A 21,437-nucleotide genomic window follows, 5' to 3' on the forward strand; every position below is an offset into this window, starting at 1 on the left:
TATTTTATTTTTTATTTTTTTTAAAAGCTAGCATTGTTTTCTATACATTTGTAGGAAGACAATTTTATGTTCCAGGTTCAATTTCCCTTTATAAATATATGACTAATATCATCTTATATCACCTGGTCATATTAATTGTGACATAAAGAATCTATTATCATTTAAGATAGATTATTCAGTACATAATTTTAAGTGCATTTCAATTGTTGTTTAAAATTATAGGTTCGTATTTTCTGCAGTTACTACAGATAAATTATCTGCAGTAAGTCCAATACGACATCGATTTGGGACAGAAATCATGGTGTTTTTGTAATTTTAATTTATTTCATGGTTATTATAGTCTTTATAATTTAATTTTTTAATCTTTTAATCTAAAACGACGTCGTTTTATAAATAAATGCAGATAACTTATCTGCAGTAACTACAGAAATATTTTTCTGTAAAATTATATCATACAGATTTTTGTCCAAATTATAATCTGGGCTTTTTAAACTTAAAAAAAATCAAACATATATTTTATAGGTAGGTTATATTTACTACTGTTTATTCTTATTACCTCTTAATATCAAATCTTAACTGTTAATTTTTGTCAATCTAATAACTATAATTTATTGAAAATTAATAATTAATTAATAAATATCACCTAACGATTAAGATTTGATAATAAAAGATAATAAGAAAAAATGTAGTAAGTATAATATTTCCCATATTTTATGCACTAAAACAATTATAATATATTTTCACTTCAAAATATAAAATATTCACAAAATACATAAAATTATATAACTATTTAATATTAATTGACTTAATTCATATATCTTATGCATACTAAATGCATATAAAAATTTCTCTATCAATAGCAGTTTTTTAATTATACATGAGACAAGTGGTGACATTATTTGAAGACAAATAAAGCAGAGTTTTAAAACCTGGATTGAACCGGCCGGGTCAATTCGGGTTTCGGTGACTCAACGAGTTCTCTGATTCAAGCGGTCATTTGGATCGTTCATATAATCAACTTGGATTGTTTCGGTGGACTCGGTCGAGTCTCGGTGACCTAATGAGTTATACAAAACCTGGTTTGGACCGGTCATAATCAACCTTTTTTTTTGGGTTATATTTTTAGCTCAAGTTATAAATCTTGGTGCCACTCTATTTTAGTTCGTGTGAAATTATTACTTGCTTTTACTTTGATGTCGATGATAAGGAATTTGGACATTTTTTTGGTAGGTTGAAAACGACTATGGTCGTTTCTGGTATCCAAAAAGGTATTATGGGACCTTTTCCTTTTATTAACGTGGTGTACCTCATCATTTGTTTGAAAGCCTACATCATGCAATAGTGATTAGATAAACCTCTACATAAACTTTGGTCTTATCCAACCAAAACTAGAATCGTTTTTGGCTTTTTACAGTGTAGCAGTATAACCTTTTGCTTGCTTGCTGCATAATGGATTGTCACTTTATTCATCATTGTAATATTGAGAAGTATTTATTATTAATAGTTTTCTTCTGTGAATTTTTAATACAAATAATATATTTATATTTTTTGAAGAGGCAAGATATATTTATTACCATAAAAGTTTTTCACTTTTACAACCAATCTAATCATCGTTGATTTTCGTCAATCAAACGATTATAATTTATTGCATTTATTGAAAATTAATAATTAATTAAAAAAAATGACCCAATAATTCATAATAAATTTTAACCGTTAAATTGACAGAAATCAACTGTGATTAAATTAGTTGTAAATTTTTCTGGTGATAAGTATATGCTTTTCCTTTTTTTAATATGTGAACAGTATATCCGACTAAACCCGGTTAAATTAATGATCCAGTAAACTAATACCTTGACCGAATCGATAATCGATCCAAATTTTAAAACATTGAAATGAAATAAAGTTTACAGACACCGGCAAAATGTGTATAATATTTTTTCTTAATGTCTCAATTATTTTGAACAGGGGTAAAAAGAAAAGGGAGAGCTAAACAATTCAACTTGCGAGGTATATGTAAAACTTGCTCAATAAAATTTTTGTATGTACAGATAACGCTACTCTGTGAAAAACGAGTGATGTTAGACATTAAAAATTTAATTTTACCAAAACGATGAAGCCATTTATTTTGATTATTACTTTACTAAAAAAAATAATCATTTATTTTTTAGTATAGGACAATACTCCGCGCAATTTTTTGGTTAAATGATCATACTTATACTACCAAAAAAATAAAATAAAAATGATCATAATTATGCTCATAAAGCTCAAGCCTTGGGTGGATGTGGACCATTACTTCAAACACATTATGGTTCATGCATAAAGAAATCAACTTAGCCCAATATTCTACCTTTATACATCGGCCCAATTCCTCACATTTATAACTTGTACAAAGTTCTTATCTGTATACTCTCCGGTCACGGCTGAACCTTTATGATCATGGACCGAATCCTTAGGCTGGCCTCAGACCTAAGTCACCTACAGTGAATACTAATTAAACTCAACAAATTCCCGCTTGTTTTACTCCACTCTGTCAAAATTAGTTGGTTTCCATTATCCGTTTCACCTAATTAAACCGCCATGTTGATTTTGGATTTTTGATAAGACCGCTTTATGCTCCTATCGTTTTCTATTAACGATTAATTTCTGTGCAATTTATTTAAGAAACGCATAAAATGAATTGCATGTATTAAGTCATTTACATTTATTGTTGGTGTGTAGAAAATGAAATGATTATAGGTAAATCAATAAGGTAAAGGTTTCAACATTGAACTGACTGAAGAAATAAACTGCTATGTGGGTGGGAGAATACGAACTTGTTAGTAATTTGTTATGTTATGCTACATGTTTATTGTTTGCCGATCTCCTTGTACCAAACCAGGCAATTCAGGATTGGTTAGCATGTGAACTAGATTGTTGCAGCCAATTTAAGGGCCTATTCAAATTTTTACTTTTTTTTTTTTTTTGGGTAAGCTGAAATTTTTACTCTCTCGAAGTAAATCCTCTCTTATTTTATTTAATATAATATAATCATATAAGTTGATTAATGATGATAAAGAAAAAGAGAAAATATATTAAAATAAGTAGTTATAAATTCACTTTTATATGGTTATAATTCTACACATGACGTGACCATATGTTAAGTAAACCATGAGAGAATCTATTTTCAATTATTATATTTCAATGTTGTCTCATTCTTTATTTTATTTTTTTGTGAGGATGTTGTCTCATTCTGTACAGAAATCAACAATTCTTATTTTATATTTGAAATATTTTATAATCAAATGTTTATTAAAAAATAAAAATAATCCTTAACCATTCATGTATTTAAATTTAGGAAAATATATTTCTACTTTTTCTATAAAACAAAATTCTGTCACACCCACATATAAAACCCACTTCCTTTTATGTGAATTTAGCAAAAAAAAAAAATTTTCTACGATAGACATTAAACCCTTAAATTTAATCAAGACCTACAGGAACTTCTATCAGTGCTCAAAGTTAAAACTAACACAATCCTAGGATTTGACTTATTAAAGGGTAGTAGAGTAATACTAAACACACGGGTTGGTATAAAAAAGAAAAAGAAAAAGCACAAACATAGAAAGCTAGCACATTTACTTACTGCCATCGTGGACAGCCATAAGTTGATCACAACACTATATATATTAACAATAATCCAATGCAGGGAAATGGAACAACGAAATTAAATCTAACACATAAACAGAAGCACAATAAAGATTTTGATTCGGCTCCATCCCATAAAAAGAAGCACCACGATGCTTTCATTTCCTAGCTTTCTTGGTGGGCCTCGAAGAATTAATGGGTTTGGGAGTACTCTTGCGCTTCATAGGGGTCAAGTTGGGCTTCTTCTTCACGGCTTCAGGGGTCTTCACCTGACTCAGACGCTTCACTTTTTTCCCTCCTGAGGTTGCCACAGTTTTCTTCTTAGTTGCATCCTTGTTGGTGTTGGTGGTGGTGGAGGTTTTTTTCTTGAGAGCCTCGGGTGTCTTCACCTGACTCAGTTTCTTGGTTTTCTCTGCGATCTTCTTGCCACCCTTCTGCTTCGGCGGCGGAGTGGTCTTTTTGGTGGCTTTGGAGGCGGTTTTGCTCTTCTGGGTTTCATGGTCCTTTGAAGAGATCTTGTAGGAGTTCTTCACCTTGTAAAGCCTCTCCGATTTGACGAAGTTCTTCAACTGGAGGGAGAGCATTTTCCTGAAGTTTGGAGGCAGCACTTTCTTGTGTTTGTCTTCGATGAACTTTGCTATTGCTTGATGGCTCGAACCAGTGCGCTCTTTCAACGTGGAAATAGCATCCGCTATCATCTGCAAACAAAAACAAAAACAAAAACAAAACAAAACCCCATCATTAAAAATCTCAAATAAATGAGACGGGACAGAGTAGAGAAAGGAAAATATGATGAGAGAGAGAGAGAGAGAGAGAGACTTCGAAGTAGGGAGGGTGGAGGCTGGCGGAGGGGGATTTTTTCCCTTTTGCCATTTTTTGAGACTCTGATGTGATGAAGATTGAGAAATGAGAATTTTGGGATTTCAGTATGAGAAAGCAAAAAATATCTTTAGGGCACTGTTATAAAAGGATAGAGATAAGTAAAGTGGTGACTGGTGACTACATAGAATGTTTGTTATTTTTTTTTTACCCTGTTAGGGGATTGGGATGTGATGGAAGGGAAACTGCCAGTGCCACAAAATAAGATTTATTTAGATTTTAGATTAATTCATCGCCAAAACTGAATTTGAATTTCAATTTTCAATTAGATTTTGGCGGCTTACCACTGGTGGTGTGGTGTTGGCCTGTTGGGCCACAAAAATAAAATAAACAACCGTCTAAACTTTAACCATGTTCCTGGTCTTTCCGATTTTTCTGGAACTTACAACCTTATCACGCAATCGTGGCCGTCGTGGGACAATAGAGTATTCTTTTTTTCGACCTTGTTAGTGTTAGTATCATTTCTTCGATTGTTACATGTTAGATGTTAGTAGTATAATTAGTGTAATAAAACTTTGTACTGTGATGAGGAACATAAATGTTACATAGAATTCGAGCATGAGACCAATACGTCTTATCGAGCTCAAAATGATAAAGAAAATAAATATACACGTCTGAAGACTCTGAACCCTTCTCTCAAGATGATATCGAATCCGAAATTTTCTTCCTTAGTCGTTAATATATTTGGCATTATTTTTAATATGAACAAAAATCTAATAGAACTGTCTTGGATGAATGAAATTAATTGAATCTCTCGTCACTAATGGAATAATCATTAAGGGGAAGTGAACATACATGTTAGTTTAAGGGAAAAACTATTTTTATGTTGTATAAAATATTTTTTTTTCTGCACACTATTCGATAACTGTGTCACTTTTTTTTTTAAGTGGTGAAATTTAAAATTTATTTCTATGACATGAGATAACTATCTTCTTTAATATAAAATTAATAAATCCCTTAGTTTAATGCTTACAAAAATCACACACAAATAAGGTCTTATCGCGACAGAAGGATAGGACAAGTGGACTACGGAAACCAGTTCTTTTTGAAAAAACTGATGACAGGCTTATGGTGGACCTGAATGGGCATGCATAAGGCCATTTTGTCGCCCCATACCATAAGCCACGTATTCCTCAGTCCTTTTCAAATTCCAATCTCCATTCATTTCCCACAGGCTTTATCACTTCCATTGGAATTTTATATGCTATCTACGATCAAACAATGAAGCCTAAGCCAAAAAGAAGAAGAGAGAATTAAGAAAATATTTTCATTTAAATTAGAGAGATTTTTTTGTTGAGTTATTATTTTTCAATTAAAGGATCAGGGAAGGGGGGCGAGACTCATCTACAGTAAACTGGTCGAACCTCATGTCAAATTCTCAATCAAATATGCTAAAAAATATATATTGTGATCTTAATCAATTAAATTTAAAGGGAAGAATATTGTGACAACCAAATGATGTTACTACTAAGTGAGTACCAATCAATCTTATCGTTATATTGACCCAACGGTTATATTTATTTTCATCTTTGTATGGTCATGATTCTCCAAATTTAATACTTTATATTTATTTTCACCTTTGTATGATTACGATTTCACATATTTAATGCTTTCACTTTAAATATGGAGAATCATGACCATACAAAGATGAAAATAAATATAACCGTTGGATCAACATAATCGATCTAACGGCGAGATTGATTGGTAGTCACTTGATAGTAACACAACTTGATTGTCATAATATCCTTCCCCTAAATGTAAAAGTAGATATGTTTTTACTCGCTTTCTAATAGAAGGGGACAAAGAATTAAATCCCACTTCCATAACCAATAAAACAATTGTTCAAAATAAAAAAACAAACAAGACTTCCGCGTATTGCTCGTTTAGGTGCACAGGCGGCAGAATCACCCTACGAATTTCCCCTCTGTTTAGTTCAAACCCATTTTTATAAGGAGATTTTTGGTAGAGATTTTTTTTTTAAATTCAAAAATTATGATTTTCAGAAAAAGAATAACATCTGTCATTTTAAAAGATATAAGCTTATATCTTTTTAGATCCTAATCGTTGATTTCCGTCCATCAACGGTTATAATTTATTAGATCAAAATTATTAATTAATTAATAATAAATTTGGCCCATTAAATTTGACCCAATAGATTATAACCGTTGATGGACGGAAATCAACGGTTAGGATTTAAAAAGATATAAGCTTATATCCTTTAATAGGATAGATGTTTTTCTCTTTCAGAAATATGGTAAAAAAAATAAACTTTTTGAAAAAGTTATCAAAAAGTTTCTTGACAAGTCATAATATTCACAAGAATGTTAGATTATTTTTCTTGATGTTATATTTAATTGACGGTAAAATATTGCTGGAATGTGGATTGAGGTTAATTACGTTTCAAAAAAATTATTAAATATTCTCATTATATGAGATTCTCAAAATATCATCATTTGGTGATATTTTAAGGTAGAATTTTTCTTTATAAACATGAATTCAACTTTTTTTAATTTTTTTTTTTTAATTCTTGTACTAAATAAGTATAAATGAAATTCTCATCTCATTTTTCTAGGATTTTGGTATTTTTTCTTTGGCAAAATCTTTTTTTTATGTTGTAGGCAATTTTTTCTCTCATATCTTAGAAACATTGTTAGGATGGATCCCACCATTTTCTTGAAAACAAAAAAAAATATTAAAGAAAAAAAATCATTGTGAGAAAACAGGAGATGACTTCTCCCCAACTACAGGAGAAAATCATTTTCCTCTTCTTTTACCAAACACTCCTTTACAAAATTTGACAACATTCCTCATCACATCTCTGACCACTTACCAATAACGTACCACTAGTTCTGTAGTTCATCCAGGATCGTCTCGATCTATGTACTGCATGTATCCGAATCGCCTCTTCTGGAAAAAAATTGAGTAAATACCCTATTTAGTCCCTGGAAATATCCACGAAGCCCTTTTCAGTCGCTAGCAATAAAAAAGAGACAAATTGGTCCGTTAAATAACAAAAAAGAGGTCACGTTCATCCTTCTGTTAACTCCCACCTAACGGCCCAACTAACGGTGCACAGTTGGCACGTTAGTTTGTTGGCGTGGCTTGGATGTGGGACACCGTGAAAGATGAAACGACGACGTTTGGTCCCTGTCAAAACCACGAGACCATTTTGGTCCCTGTCAAAATGCACAAGGACGTTTTTAGTCCCTGACAAAAAGCATGGGGCCCTTATTGGTCCCTAACCAGAGAAAAATAGGAACATAACTTCATTGCTTTTCTATGCAGTCCAATTTTGCAAAATAGAAGTGCATTACATCAGAAACAGGAGTGTAATCCAATTTTGCAAAACAGAAACATGACATTAAATTGAATTTGTATGCAGTCCAATTTGTTAAACCAGAAGACATGGATGTACAAGAACTACAACTACGTATATTAGTTAAAAAACATCAAAAATGGTAAACTTAAACATTCATCAACCCTGTGAAACATAATAGCTGGAACATGATTTGAGTATCATTATATTTGAAGACATGGATGTACAGTAGTGCATTACAAAATAAAGCCAACTGCCAGGAATTAAAAAAAAGGCCTTTAATACAATATGGCCAGAATTTACAAAAAAAACATTGACATAATAAGGCCTCCAAATACATAATGGCCAAAATTTTCAAAAAAAGTCAGTCACATAATAATAAACCCTTCTCAGTTGGCTCATGCACTACCCTCAGGTCATATACAACAGCAAGTCATTTTCTTGAGGCAGACCTTGGTGGCCTAAAACCAGGTGTGCTCAAGAAGGCCAATAATCTGCTTCGTGTGCCACTGGTTGTTGCATTCATTGTTTCATTACTCAACAGCTCATTTGTTTGTTGTGGATTTAATGGAGGTGGGCTGCTTCCTCTCTAGTTGCCTTCATGTGGCCGAGAAGTACCAACTGCTGCAGTCCAGTCAACTGCCATGCATTGTAATTATTAACAATAATTTACCTGGCTTCTTCTCTGATTTTTCTCTGTATTTAAATATCAACTATCATGCAATTATCTTTTATAGAAAAATAAATAGTATAATTGTAATGCTACACTACTGAAGTTATTGTTCGTAAATCGCAAAACGCTATGTCTTATACAGACTAAGAGAATTAAAGCAGTTCATAGTATTCTAGGGATCGTAAAAGCTGTTTGCAAGAGTCAAGAATCTCTTTTAACAAAGTGGGAAACTTAATTAGCATTGAAAAAGAAATGAATAATCGTTAATAAGGTCGAAACTTCAGTTAGAAACACAAACTTCATTGGAATAAAATGCCAAGAAGGAGTATTTTACTTTGTGATGAAATTTAGTTTAATTACTTCGTGATGAACAAATGGATTGCACTCCTGTTTCTGATGTAATGCACTTCTGTTTTACAAAATTGGACTGCATAAAAAAGCAATGAAGTCATGTGCCTATTTTTCTCTGGTTAGGGACCAATAAGGGCCCCGTGCTTTTTGTCAGGGACTAAAAACGTCCTCGTGCATTTTGACAGGGACCAAAATGGCCCTCGTGGTTTTGATAGGGACCAAAACGTCGTCGTCTCGTCTTCCACGGTGTCCTACATCCAAGTCGCGTCAGCAAACTAACATGCCAATTGTGCACCGTTAGTTGGGCCGTTAGGTGGGAGTTAACAGAAGGATGAACGCGGCCTTTTTTTTGTTATTTCAGGGACCAATTTGTCCCTTTTTTATTGCTAGGGACTGAAAAGGGCTTCGTGGATATTGTCAGGGACTAAAAAAGTTATTTACTCAAAAAAAAATATTGGATTAGTAATAATAATCATATGGGAATCATAATGGATGAATAATAATAAAGTAAGAGATATAAAAAATATTACAATAGGTGGTTATAAAATTATATTCATTGATTTACTTTTACATGGTTGTAATCTTTTCACATAACTATATCATATTTTTCTCCACATAAGTGGCTTCATTTTTTTTTTTGAAAATATTCCAATCGATTCATCACTCTACCACCATTTGATAAGCGAGGATCCATTTCAGTTAGAGTTGGCAAAACGGTCTAACCCGGCTTAACCCGTTTGCGATCTGAAAAAAACGAGCCGGGTTAAGGTTGACTCGAAAAAAAAACGAGTTAGAAAATCCAACCCAATCCAACTTGAGCTATGTTAGGGTTGACTCGAAAAAATGGCAAAAAAATAGTCTTTGTCACACTTATCGAGTACATGTGGTGGGAAAACTAAGGAAATTGTTTTAATTTGATATAAGATATTTACTGCAAAGAAAAACACTTAATATAAGATACTTAGTCGTTGAGTATAATTAAATTAACAAGTTACACGACCAAAACAAGAACTCAAAATACATCACATAAGGTCTAATACTTCATTAAAAGTTTCCAAACAAAATATTCCAAGTCCAACAAGACATAATGCTAAACCAAATCAAGTTTCATGAGTTTTTAGGGAATGACAACGACAACAGCAAAGCCAACGTACGTATGCATTTGGGATTTAGCCTTTAGTTTTTTTGGAATAGATCTGGCCCCTTTATAATTCTTTTGTATTTTTTTAATAAAAAGGATAACCTGTGAGTTGACCCATTTAACCCACGGGTTGGCTCGATTTTTCTCGAGATTGTCAACTCATTTTTTACGGACCCAATCCGACTCATTTTATATTGTTATGGGTTGACTCATTTTTGCTATCCTTAATTTCAGTACGGCATAGAGCTCCGGGATGAATGATACATGGGTAATAAACCACAACCTCGTACTGAACAAAAAAACTTAAGTCACTCATCGTCTCATTAAGTAGCATATTAAGTAAAGCTTTGTTTATGCAAGATATAAGAAACAAAAAAAAAAAGGAGCCATCAATATGGTAAAACGTAAATATTAATTGTCAGAGAAATATAAAAAAATCATATAGATAAACATTCATTCATTGGCTTAAGCTTTTGGTTAAATTAGTTGTTTTACATAATAGTTAAATCTACCTAACCACGGAATTACTTGTTCGATATTCAACTTCCACTTTCTAATGGAATTAAATTAGCCAAAGTAAAAAAAATAAGCATTTGCAATAATTCATGTTTCGAACTCAAAAGACTCTTACATAGGAAGATGTATTAAAGAAATATAAAAAACTTCACTTTAGTCATAAGTTCGATGCTCATGCTATCACTTTGTAATGGAACAACATAAGGTAAAATTAGGGATGTTCGCGGTCTGGATTGGATCGGTTTTGGAGGCAAAAATCATCTGATCCAATCCCTTCGGTTTGATCATGTAATCGTCCATTCGGTTTGGATTTTTTTCAAATCCGATCCGATCCAATCGAATTTGTTTCGGTTTTTGAAAATCCTAAAATTTGTTTCATTATTGTTGTGCAAATAACATCTTTTGTATATATTGGCTTTGTATTTTTATTTTTTAAATACAAAGCATCAGTAAACGATAATATTTTTTTTTTTACAATGAGATACGAAGCTCTACATAGATGAAATTTTGTTGATGAGATATGATTAAATTTTTTCTTGGGTTTAGTTGATGGATTAATGGATCTTGGGTTTAGAAATTTTTGGGCTATGATTGAGGAAATACCCAAGTAGGTAGAGGAAAATTAATATATTGAATCAGTTTCGATTGGATCAGTTTTCATCTACCAATCCAAAATCCGATCCAATCCAATTTAAATTTGCGGTTTTTTTATTTATTTTCGGTTTTCGATTTTTCAGTTTGGTCACCACGATTTGAATCGGTTGATAAACACCTTTACGTAAAATATAAAAAAATGGGTTCGTGCTTCAAGCCCAAAGAATAATATAAAACCATTGAATGTTATCAAAAAAAAAAAAAACCATTGAAAATCCATCATTTATTGAGTTGAATTGGAGGTTATGCCATCTATGGGATGATAGAACAACGACATTAAATGAGTTTATACACCACAATCAAATCAAAAATCTTAAGATATTAAATATATAAATTCTTCCAGTTATATAATAGTCACTTTTCCATTGTTAACCAACTTATGACTTCACTCACAATTCCTCAGCAACATTAATGAAATTACACCAATTATTTGATCATTAAACAGTAATCAATGATACAAAGTTAAACAACATTTGACAAAGTGCCACAAATACATCAAAAGAGACACACTAACATCATTCATCAGCCAAGCCTAATTGTTGTCCTTTCTTCCTTCTTTTTGTTTACTGAAATGTTGTCCTTTCTTCAGTACCTCCCACCATGAGTGCTCTCACTTTTCGTTCATTTCTTCGTGCAAATGTTTTAGTCCACCAGTACACATACTGAAGTAATAACACAGCGGACAAGAATTACCAAAATAATGCATCTACCAAATGAACAAGTAATATTCTCGAGAAGTGCAGCGTTAGCATCATCTTTCCACCGTCGTTATCATCTGGTTCATAGCCTGGAGGAAATGGCGTTCCTGGTGGGAAGTAAGGTTGGTCCGGTGGATATTGAGGTCGTGGTGGTCCTGGTGTCGACGGCATAGGTGGTACTGGTGATGGTAAGCAGGTATTATTATCTTCACATGGTGGTTTTGGTGGCGGAAGCGTCTCGCAAGGGCCACATGTTGGTTTTGGCGGCGGTGGGCATTCAACAACTGCAGGTGGCGGTGGAGGTGGAGGTGATGGTGGCGGTGGCGATGGAGGCTGAGGTGGTGGGCACTCTATCATAATGGGAGGTGGTGGAGGTGGCTGCAGGGGTTGGCATGGATTCTCGCACTCCGAGCACATTGTGCAAGGAACTTGGTCTTTTGCCACTGTTGAAGTTGGTTGGGTGATGGCTGAAACATTTGATGGTAGTGTTGATACAAACATGATAATGGAAAAGGTGAGCAGCAGAGGCGAATTAGCCATGTTTTTGATGAGTTGGGAATTGTGTGTTCCAGAGAGATGGAAGGAGAAGCTATATGGAAAGAAGTGTACAAGAAAAAGAGAGAGCACGAATATGATTGTGCTTCGGTGACCTCACCATTTGTCGGTGTTTTATCGTCTACGATATTGTCTCATCTGAGCATCATCAAATCTAGAACCAAAGCATGTGAAACACACAATTTCAAATGTTTCACTGATATACACACAGACACAATATAGTTTACCTGATACAGGCTTCATCACAAGTTAACTTTTTTATTTATTTATTGTATCTACTCTTTTTTTATTTTTTATACATAGAATGTATCTACTTCTATGAAGGATTAGTTTTCCATATTTGATAAATTTACACAATAGTTCAAATTTTTAGAGAAAATAATCTTAATATTAATTGTTCTATGTATATACTCTTATTTGGGGACCATTTTCTGGTCGGTAATCTAGGACAAGAGATGGACAATGCTAAAGGCTGATTCTATCAGACTTATCTAGTCCTGTTAATATATGCATATAGATATATGATAGATCTATTAGCTGAATCTAGAGAACCATATATATATATATGAATTTATGCACCGATTCTGGCTAGCTAGGTATGTGAAACTCTATAATCCATATATATATGGGGACGAAATTCGATGCTACAAACTTTGGATTCGTGAAATGAAGTGTCAGTCAGTCATTTATGGAGCAGAGGGAAAAATTTAATATGTGGTCCTTTTGTTATAAACGGATTTTTTTTTCATTTCTATCCTTTTTATTTTTATTTTTTCCTCCACAATTTTTCATTTTTTTTTTTTATATTTTGAGAAGTAACTACCATGATTCAGACTCACAAAACAACTTCTATGGAGCAGGGCAGTTCATCGGGCTCAACAAAACCAGCTCACTAATTATTCTATAAAATAATGTTTTTTTAAATTATGTTATATGATAATTAATGAAATAAATATTTTTTATATTTTGTTTAAAAATTAAAAATCAAAACACAAAAAAATAATAATTTAAATATGTTCTATAAATTTAATTCTAAAAACTAAAAAACAGTTATAAATTTCAGAATAATTTTTATAAAACAATCCTTATTAAATATATATTTTATTTATTTTTTGGTTCTATAAATAATTTTTAAAAAAAAAATAGAATTCAAACATGTCCTTAATCTCTATTTTTAGCTCATGACGTTTGACACATAGTTAGAGTCTTAGATGGGCCTGAACTTATAACTCCATATTCAGATTTTATATACGGTTTGAATAATACAGTTAAAATTAAAATCGAATTTTGTTAATTTTTTTTGAATTATAATTATAATTTTAAGAATTTAAAAAAAAAAAGTGTTTTCTCTTTTTTCTCGAAAAGCATTTGATTGATAAGATTTCTTACACCTTTTCCATTTAAATGCGAATATGACGTGGGATTTTTTTTTTTTTTAATTTGAATTAAGACACAGTACTAACGTTTGAAAAGCGGGTTCAGCTTTGGGCATTCCAACCAGGTGTGAGTCCAACGCAACGCAACAACAATTTATGCTTTCCGAGAGAGAGGGCAGAGATAAAGATAAGGGCATGAAATGAAATGAAGGAAGAAAGAAAAACAGAGGAAATAATGGAAGGAAAGTTGTCACGTGCAGCAAAGAAGCTTACATCATCTCCCATTCAAGAACTCTCTCACCTTGCTCAGAGATGCAACGCCATCAACCTCGCTGAAGGCTTCCCCGACTTCCCCGCGCCTCCCCACATCAAAAACGCTGCCGTTTCAGCCATCAATTCCGACTTCAACCAGTACAGGTTCATTCACTTCACAAAACTAGAAACAATAGTGACATAAGCTTATATATATATATGTGCTCTCTCTTTTTCAACAATTGATGGAATCTACCCTTTTTAACTTGAGGCACGTGCAAGGTATTTGTGATCACCTGACAAAGATGGTGAAGGAAATGCATGGTTTAAATATCGACCCTCTTACGGACGTAGCTATTTGCTGTGGTCAAACTGAGGCATTTGCAGCTGCAATCTTTGCAAGTATGCTCTCTTGTTCTTGTTAGTTCATGAGCTTCAGTATTATGAGTTAGTTAGATATCATTAACATCGCATGTTCTGTTTGGTAACAGCAATTGACCCGGGTGATCAAGTCATACTGTTTGACCCTTCGTATGAAACATATGAAGGATGTGTTACCATGGCCGGTGGAGTCCCTGTAAGTAAGCTTGCTGTTACAAACTACCTTAGCTCTATGGTTTTTAACTATTTTTATCTTGGGGGTAGATCTATCTAGTATCTAGTGTTCTTTCCAAAACTTTTCTGCAGCTAATCTATATACAATCTAATGATCCTTGATGTTTGTTGTCTCTTTCAAGTGTTTTTGATTTGACATTTTTATCATTTTGTCCTTTGTCTAATGTCCTCTTGATTTTTGTGAACTTAATTGGACAGATATACGTGCCACTTGACCCGCCTCAGTGGACGCTGGATCCAAGCAAATTGCTGAGATCATTTACTGAGAGAACTAAAGCCATAATACTGAACAGGCTAGAAATTACACACATTCATAATTTTCTCGACTTTAGATAGACTGAATCTCATCTTTGTAAGCTTCAGATTTATCCTACAACCAACAGAATAGCGACTTGAGTGATATATATATATATATATATATATATATATATATATATATATATATATATATATTTAATAAAAAAAGTGAATAAGAAATACCAGTACTATCAATTTATGGTTTAAGTTAGTAACCATATGAAATTATGAATGTTACAAGTGTTTCATAGTATCCATTCTGTGTAGTCTGATATCCCAAATTTTGTGAGGGCAATTGCAATTCATGAAGAAGTTTGGTGTGTTATTTATGTTTCATTTTCCCCTGGTTCAAAATTTTAGTCTTTCACACGGCTTGCACTGTGAAAAGAGTAAAGTATTAAGGAAATGCTTTTATTTTCTCTCATTGTTTCGGATGCTTGAAATGACTATATTATAATAATAACAATCACTTACTAAAAAATGTTTTTTGTTATGCATCAAAATGTTTGAAAGAGATGCTCAGTGGAGTCAGTCTCACATTATGAATTACAAAATGCTGACATGAGGTTTAAACAGCCCTCACAATCCAACTGGCAAAGTCTTCACACAAGATGAACTTGAGACTATTGCTGGAGCATGCTGCAGCCGAAATTGCTTCGCTATAACAGATGAAGTATGATACTCCCTTACTATGCACTGATAGAGATTAGTTTTAGGATTTAAACAATATATTTATGTGATGAATTAAAATTGATACTCATGTTCCATGTGAATCTCCTGCCGGTACTACTATTAAGTGTAATGAGAGGAAATATGGGCCCTAGAGGCTAGAGCACATATATGTTGTTTTACGGTGCCACAATTTTTGCATAAGTGTGTTATCAACTTATACATGTTAACTATCTCTGATGACAGTGACTTTTTTTTCCTATTAATTAGTTTTCACTTTTCATAGACAAATAGGTTTCATGCTTCTTATTTGCTTTTTATTTGGATTATCATCTCTATGAATTTGCATATGCACAAGAAAAATTACTTGGAATTTTAACTTTTGGATTTTTTATGCAGGTGTACGAGCATATAACATATGACAACGAAAAACATATTTCCCTTGCCTCATTTCCAGGAATGCAAGAGCGGACTATTATAACATCTTCTTTGTCTAAAACATTTAGTGTCACAGGTAACAAAGCTGCATGAAACCAAACTGCACTGGAAGTTTTTTAAGTGCTCTCATCCTTGCTAATAAGAATGGCATTTACTCACTGTTGGTCTGTCTTCTATCAGGTTGGAGGGTTGGATGGGCGATTGCACCAGCTTTTCTTGCATCTGCTATCAGAAATATTCACACTAAAGTTACAGATTCTGCTCCAGCACCTTTTCAAGAAGCCGCGTTGACTGCTTTGAGAAGCCCCCCAGAATACTTTGAAAAACTGAGAAGAGTAAGAGATTAAAAGTACATTTGAGGAGACATCGTACAACTGTTTATCTTATATAACTAGAAAAAGCAGAACTTTGATGTCATTATTCACCCCCCTCCCCACAAAAAAAAAAAAAGAACAACTCATGCAATGCTATGTTTCTATCTATACAGGACTATCAATCAAAAAGAGACTATATCATCAAGTTGCTTGCAGGAGTAGGTTTTAAGATACAGTTTATACCTCAGGGTTCCTTCTTCTTATTTGCTGAGCTTCCTGACAATTGCTCCCTTTCTGATGTATGTGCACTCTTTACTCTCTTCTACTGGATATTACTATATTAGTTTAGGAACTATTTTAATTGTCGTAGTCCATTTGAGTTTGGATTATTCTGCAGTACATTATGTCATAACTTTCTCTCTCCCATGATTTCCATTTTTTCTGTATCTATCTCTCTCCTAAAATGACATAACTTATGTCATTTAAAATGACAAACACCAAACCCTTACTTTATAGCATTAAATGTTTTTTGTTCGCAGGTAGAATTTGTTAAGAAACTAATACTAGAAGCAGGGGTGGTGGCTGTGCCGGGACAAGGATTTTTTCGTACAAACTCATCATCGAATGAAGTTTCTAACGTAAATTGTTATTACCAAAAGAGATACATCAGGTTCGCATTCTGCAAGAGCGATGCAACTTTGGCTGCGGTTTCAGAAAGACTTGGTAAGCTTTTGGATGCGGCAGGGCATCTTTCACTACATTAAATTGGCAGAAAGAGTAATGGATGACAGGAACAACTAGAGATCGAGGGTACAAAAGTTTTGTTCGAATTAATAAAGCTTGTACTAAAGATTAATTTTTGACCTGAAGACTATGTGAAATATAGCTTGTATTTGATTCATTGCTGTTGAAAGGAAGTTTGTAAATTTAAATTACTGTTACAAAGTTGTTTTAAAATTACTGTTACAAAGTTGTTTATATTTTAAAACCACTGTGATCAGATTGAATAGGATAGAGTTGTTAGGATATTTTTCCTATTATTATTCAGAGAGTTGTTTTGTACACTTGTATATATACCTCATTAAAGAGGAAGATGATATATGAATGAAAAAGCATCATTATTCACCTGTATTGCATTCTGACATGGTATCAGCCTTTTGATCTTGGGAATCATTCCCGCCTCAATTTTTTTTCCAACACCCGTACACCACACCCTCTTCCTCCTTCTTTTATACAACCCGACCCATTTCCTCCTCTCTTTTTTGTTAACCAACCTGTACCCCACCCGTAACTCATCCGTAACCCAATCGATCTAAATTCCTAATTCCCAAATTCAATGGCCACCGTCAACCCTCCAAATGACTCCAATGACTCCAACCCTCTCTCAAATCCCCCAGCCACCGTCACTTCCCCTGTACCCTCTAATATTGTTATTCAACAAGACACCTCCTCGTTCCCCATTACTGTTGTCCTTGATGATAACAACTATCCTCTTTGGTCCCAACTAATGGACATGAGGATCGGAGCTCGGAACAAGTCGGGATTTCTCACTGGAACCACAACGAAACCAGCAACCACTGATCCGACGTATGAATCCTGGATCACCGACAACAAGCGGGTGAAAAGTTGGTTGATCGACTCGATGACTCCTCAACTGATGCAACGCTTCATCCGCCTCGACTCCGCTCATGAAATCTGGGATGCGGCTCGCCGGACCTTTTATGATGGTTCAGATGAAACTTGCCTTTTCGAACTCAACCAACGCTCCTTCTCAACCAAGCAAAACGGTCGTCCTCTGTCTACATACTACAATGAACTCCTCTCCATATTTCAAGAAATTGATCACCGAATGACCTCCCCTGCCACCACCGTGAACGAAATACTTCAAACACACTCATCCCTGTCTCGTATGCGTGTCCACATCTTCCTTAGTGGACTGGACTCTGATTTCGACCAAGTCCGTGGTGAAATCCTTCGAAAAGATCCCAAATTGGATTTGGAAAACTCGTATGCATATGTTCGGCGAGAATATCAGCAGCGTATTACCATGGGCCGTCCTTCACTCACATCAGATTCTTCGGCCCTACTGTCACAGGTTCCTCGACCTTCCCCTGTTCCTCCTAAATTTCGCAAAGAGGGTTCTTCTGGGAAAACCCTTGTTTGTTCACACTGTGGTGAATCTGGACATTCAAAGACTCGTTGCTATAAAATTGTTGGATATCCTGAGTGGTGGGATTTTAACAAGCGTCCTCGCAGAAAGGTACTATCCAAAGCCCTCCAGTCTTCCACCGAAGGTGAATCCTCTCCACACCCTCGTGCTAATGCTGTGTATGAAGGAATTTTAGGTAACTCTCTTACTCTTTCTGCTCACTCTCGGAATTCTTCATGGATAATTGACACTGGGGCGTCAGATCATATGATTCGTGATGCCTCCGCCCTACAAAATTGCTTTCCTTGCCCAACAACCACTATCACCACTGCTAATGGTGGTTCTGCTTCTGTTACTGGTCAGGGTACCGTTGTTCTTACCCCCCACATTACTCTTCACTCTGTGCTTCTTGTTCCCTCTCTAGACTTTAATTTACTCTCAGTCAGTCGTCTTACCTCTCACATTAACTGTAATGTTATTTTTTATCCCACGTTTTGTGTCTTTCAGGACGTCCAGAACTAGGTGATTGGCTATGGTGTTAGACGAGGAAATCTCTACTTCTTGGACCTCTCTGTTGATGAACCAGATCCACATGGAAGAGCCTCTGTGACTACATCTCCAGGTTCTTCCCACTCTACTGCTTGGCTTTGGCATAGAAGACTCGGACATCTCTCCTTCAGTTATCTTAAAAGATTGCTTCCAAATTTATTTTCCAATTTTAATTCTTCTAAATTTCAATGCTCTATTTGTGAAATGGCTAAAAGCCATCGAATTCCATTTTATCCAAGTATGAATAAAAGTTGCATTCCTTTTCAAGTTGTCCATTCTGATGTTTGGGGACCTGCTAAGATCCCATCTTTCTCTCAAGCTTATTATTATGTATCTTTCATTGATGAGTGTACCCGTATGGTGTGGATTTCCTTACTCAAACATAAAAATGAAGTCTTCTCTGCCTTTAAAAAATTTCATAGCATGGTTCATACCCAATTCAACAGTACCATTCAAGTTCTTCAATCGGATAATGGCCTAGAATACAAGAATGGTTCCTTCTCTGAGTTCTTAACCTCCTGTGGTATTAAACATCAAACCTCCTGTACGTATACACCTCAACAAAATGGGTTGGCAGAACGGAAAAATAGACAACTCTTAGAAATAGTACGCGCTTCCCTTTTTGATATGAATGTACCTTCTCATTATTGGGGTGAGGCTGTTCTCTCCGCTGCATATTTGGTGAATCGTACTCCTTCTAGTGCCATCAATTTTCTCACCCCCCAACAAAAATTGGAGACTTTTTTCTCTATTCCCCATAAAATGAATCTTGAACCCCGAATATTTGGCTGCATTACTTATGTTCACATTCCCAAACCTCTTCGAAATAAACTTGATCCTTGTGCTCGAAAATGCATTTTTGTAGGCTATTCTGATCTCCAAAAAGGATACAGATGTTTTGATCCCAAGTCCCATAAAATGTTTGTCACCCTTGAAGTTTCCTTTAGAGAAACCGAACCCTTCTATTCAGGGGGAGCCCCTTCTTCTCCTTCTCAGGGGGAGATTCAGCATATTAGAGAAGGAGAATTTTGGTTATCATCCCATGTGACCCCTATTCCGGCACCCCCTCTTCCTACAAATCAAATTCCTCCTCAAGTTCCAATCTCTGAACCACCTGAAACAATCCATCATAGTACAGACCCTCCTTCACCGCATGAGATTCCAAGTTTACCACACATAGCTGAGTCACCTGCAGAGGACAACACTGAAGCACAAGCAGAAACCACTACTGAGGTAAGTCCTGTCCGTAATATAGAACTTTCAATTACTACTCCTAGCATCCCATCCCCACAAGTCAGAAGGTCAGATAGACCAACCAAAGGTATACCAAAACCTTTTTATGAAGCAGATCCAAAAGCAAAAGTCAAGTATCCCATAAGCAATTATGTTTCCTCTCACAAGCTATCCGGATCATATGCTCTAACACTCAATCAATTATCCACTGTATCTCTTTCTAATAGTGTGCAGGAAGCGTTGGAGGACCCAAAATGGAAACAAGCAATGAACATCGAAATGGAAGCACTCCAAAAGAATGAAACATGGATGTTAACTTCCTTACCTAATGGCAAAAGAAAAATTGGATGCAAGTGGGTGTACACCGTAAAGCTCAAGGCAGATGGAAGTATTGATAGATACAAAGCGAGACTTGTGGCAAAAGGATAAACACAAAAGTATGGTGTGGACTATCAAGACACATTTGCTCCCGTGGCTAAACTTAACACAATTCGGATCCTCATATCCATAGCAGCCAACAGAGACTGGCCCCTAAAACAATTTGACGTAAAAAATGCCTTCTTGAATGGTGATTTAGAAGAAGAGGTATACATGGAGGTTCCACCAGGAGTAAAGCTAGCACCTTCAAAAGATAATGTAGTCTGCAAATTGAAGAAGGCTTTGTATGGTCTCAAACAATCACCTAGGGCATGGTTTGGAAGGTTCACTGTGGCAATGAAGAAGTTTGGATATAAACAAAGTAACTCAGATCATACATTGTTCATAAAACATAACAATAGGAAGGTAGCTATACTCATTGTCTATGTGGATGATATGGTACTAACAGGGGATGATGTGGAAGAAATGAAGTTACTTGAAAAAAGATTAGCCTCTGAATTCGAAATGAAGGATCTAGGCCAATTAAAATACTTCCTTGGGATAGAAATTGCAAGATCCAAACAAGGCATATTTTTATCTCAAAGAAAGTACATCTTGGACCTCCTAGCCGAAACAGGAATGATGGCTTGTAAGCCAACTGATACACCAATTGAGATGAACCACTCACTGGCTATATACCCAAATCAGATTAAAGCAGACAAGGACAGATATCAAAGGTTAGTAGGGAAGTTAATTTATCTGTCACACACTAGACCTGATA

General features: G+C 34.7%; 4 protein-coding genes across 4 annotated transcripts; 2 read left to right on the top strand and 2 right to left on the bottom strand.

Moving 5' to 3' along the window:
* Window positions 1–3,501: 3,501 nt before the first annotated feature.
* LOC133285255 (histone H1-like) lies at window positions 3,502–4,597 on the bottom strand. The gene is made up of 2 exons (XM_061482465.1): window positions 4,444–4,597; window positions 3,502–4,322 (listed from the first exon to the last, which is right to left on the bottom strand). The coding sequence occupies exons 1-2, from the start codon at window positions 4,495–4,497 to the stop codon at window positions 3,783–3,785; spliced, it is 594 nt and encodes a 197-aa protein (XP_061338449.1). The 5' UTR covers window positions 4,498–4,597; the 3' UTR covers window positions 3,502–3,782.
* A 7,246-nt stretch (window positions 4,598–11,843) lies between these two features.
* On the bottom strand, window positions 11,844–12,392 carry LOC133285236 (leucine-rich repeat extensin-like protein 3). The gene has a single exon (XM_061482447.1). It carries the CDS (start codon window positions 12,390–12,392, stop codon window positions 11,844–11,846), a length of 549 nt encoding a protein of 182 aa, XP_061338431.1.
* Window positions 12,393–13,965: 1,573 nt separating this feature from the next.
* On the top strand, window positions 13,966–17,226 carry LOC133285261 (uncharacterized). Its single transcript, XM_061482470.1, has 9 exons — window positions 13,966–14,200; window positions 14,307–14,437; window positions 14,527–14,612; window positions 14,849–14,943; window positions 15,524–15,620; window positions 16,016–16,130; window positions 16,235–16,389; window positions 16,542–16,667; window positions 16,908–17,226. Exons 1-9 carry the CDS (start codon window positions 13,989–13,991, stop codon window positions 17,130–17,132), a joined length of 1,242 nt encoding a protein of 413 aa, XP_061338454.1. The 5' UTR covers window positions 13,966–13,988; the 3' UTR covers window positions 17,133–17,226.
* Window positions 17,227–17,704: 478 nt separating this feature from the next.
* Window positions 17,705–20,728, top strand: LOC133285237 (uncharacterized). The gene is made up of 3 exons (XM_061482448.1): window positions 17,705–18,958; window positions 19,040–19,139; window positions 19,932–20,728. The coding sequence occupies exons 1-3, from the start codon at window positions 17,705–17,707 to the stop codon at window positions 20,726–20,728; spliced, it is 2,151 nt and encodes a 716-aa protein (XP_061338432.1).
* Window positions 20,729–21,437: the final 709 nt, after the last annotated feature.

This window comes from Gastrolobium bilobum, unplaced genomic scaffold, assembly GCF_033153095.1.
Source record: "Gastrolobium bilobum isolate Gb01-03AN ecotype WA unplaced genomic scaffold, APGP_CSIRO_Gbil_v1 utg12170, whole genome shotgun sequence".
Lineage (NCBI taxonomy): Eukaryota > Viridiplantae > Streptophyta > Magnoliopsida > Fabales > Fabaceae > Gastrolobium > Gastrolobium bilobum.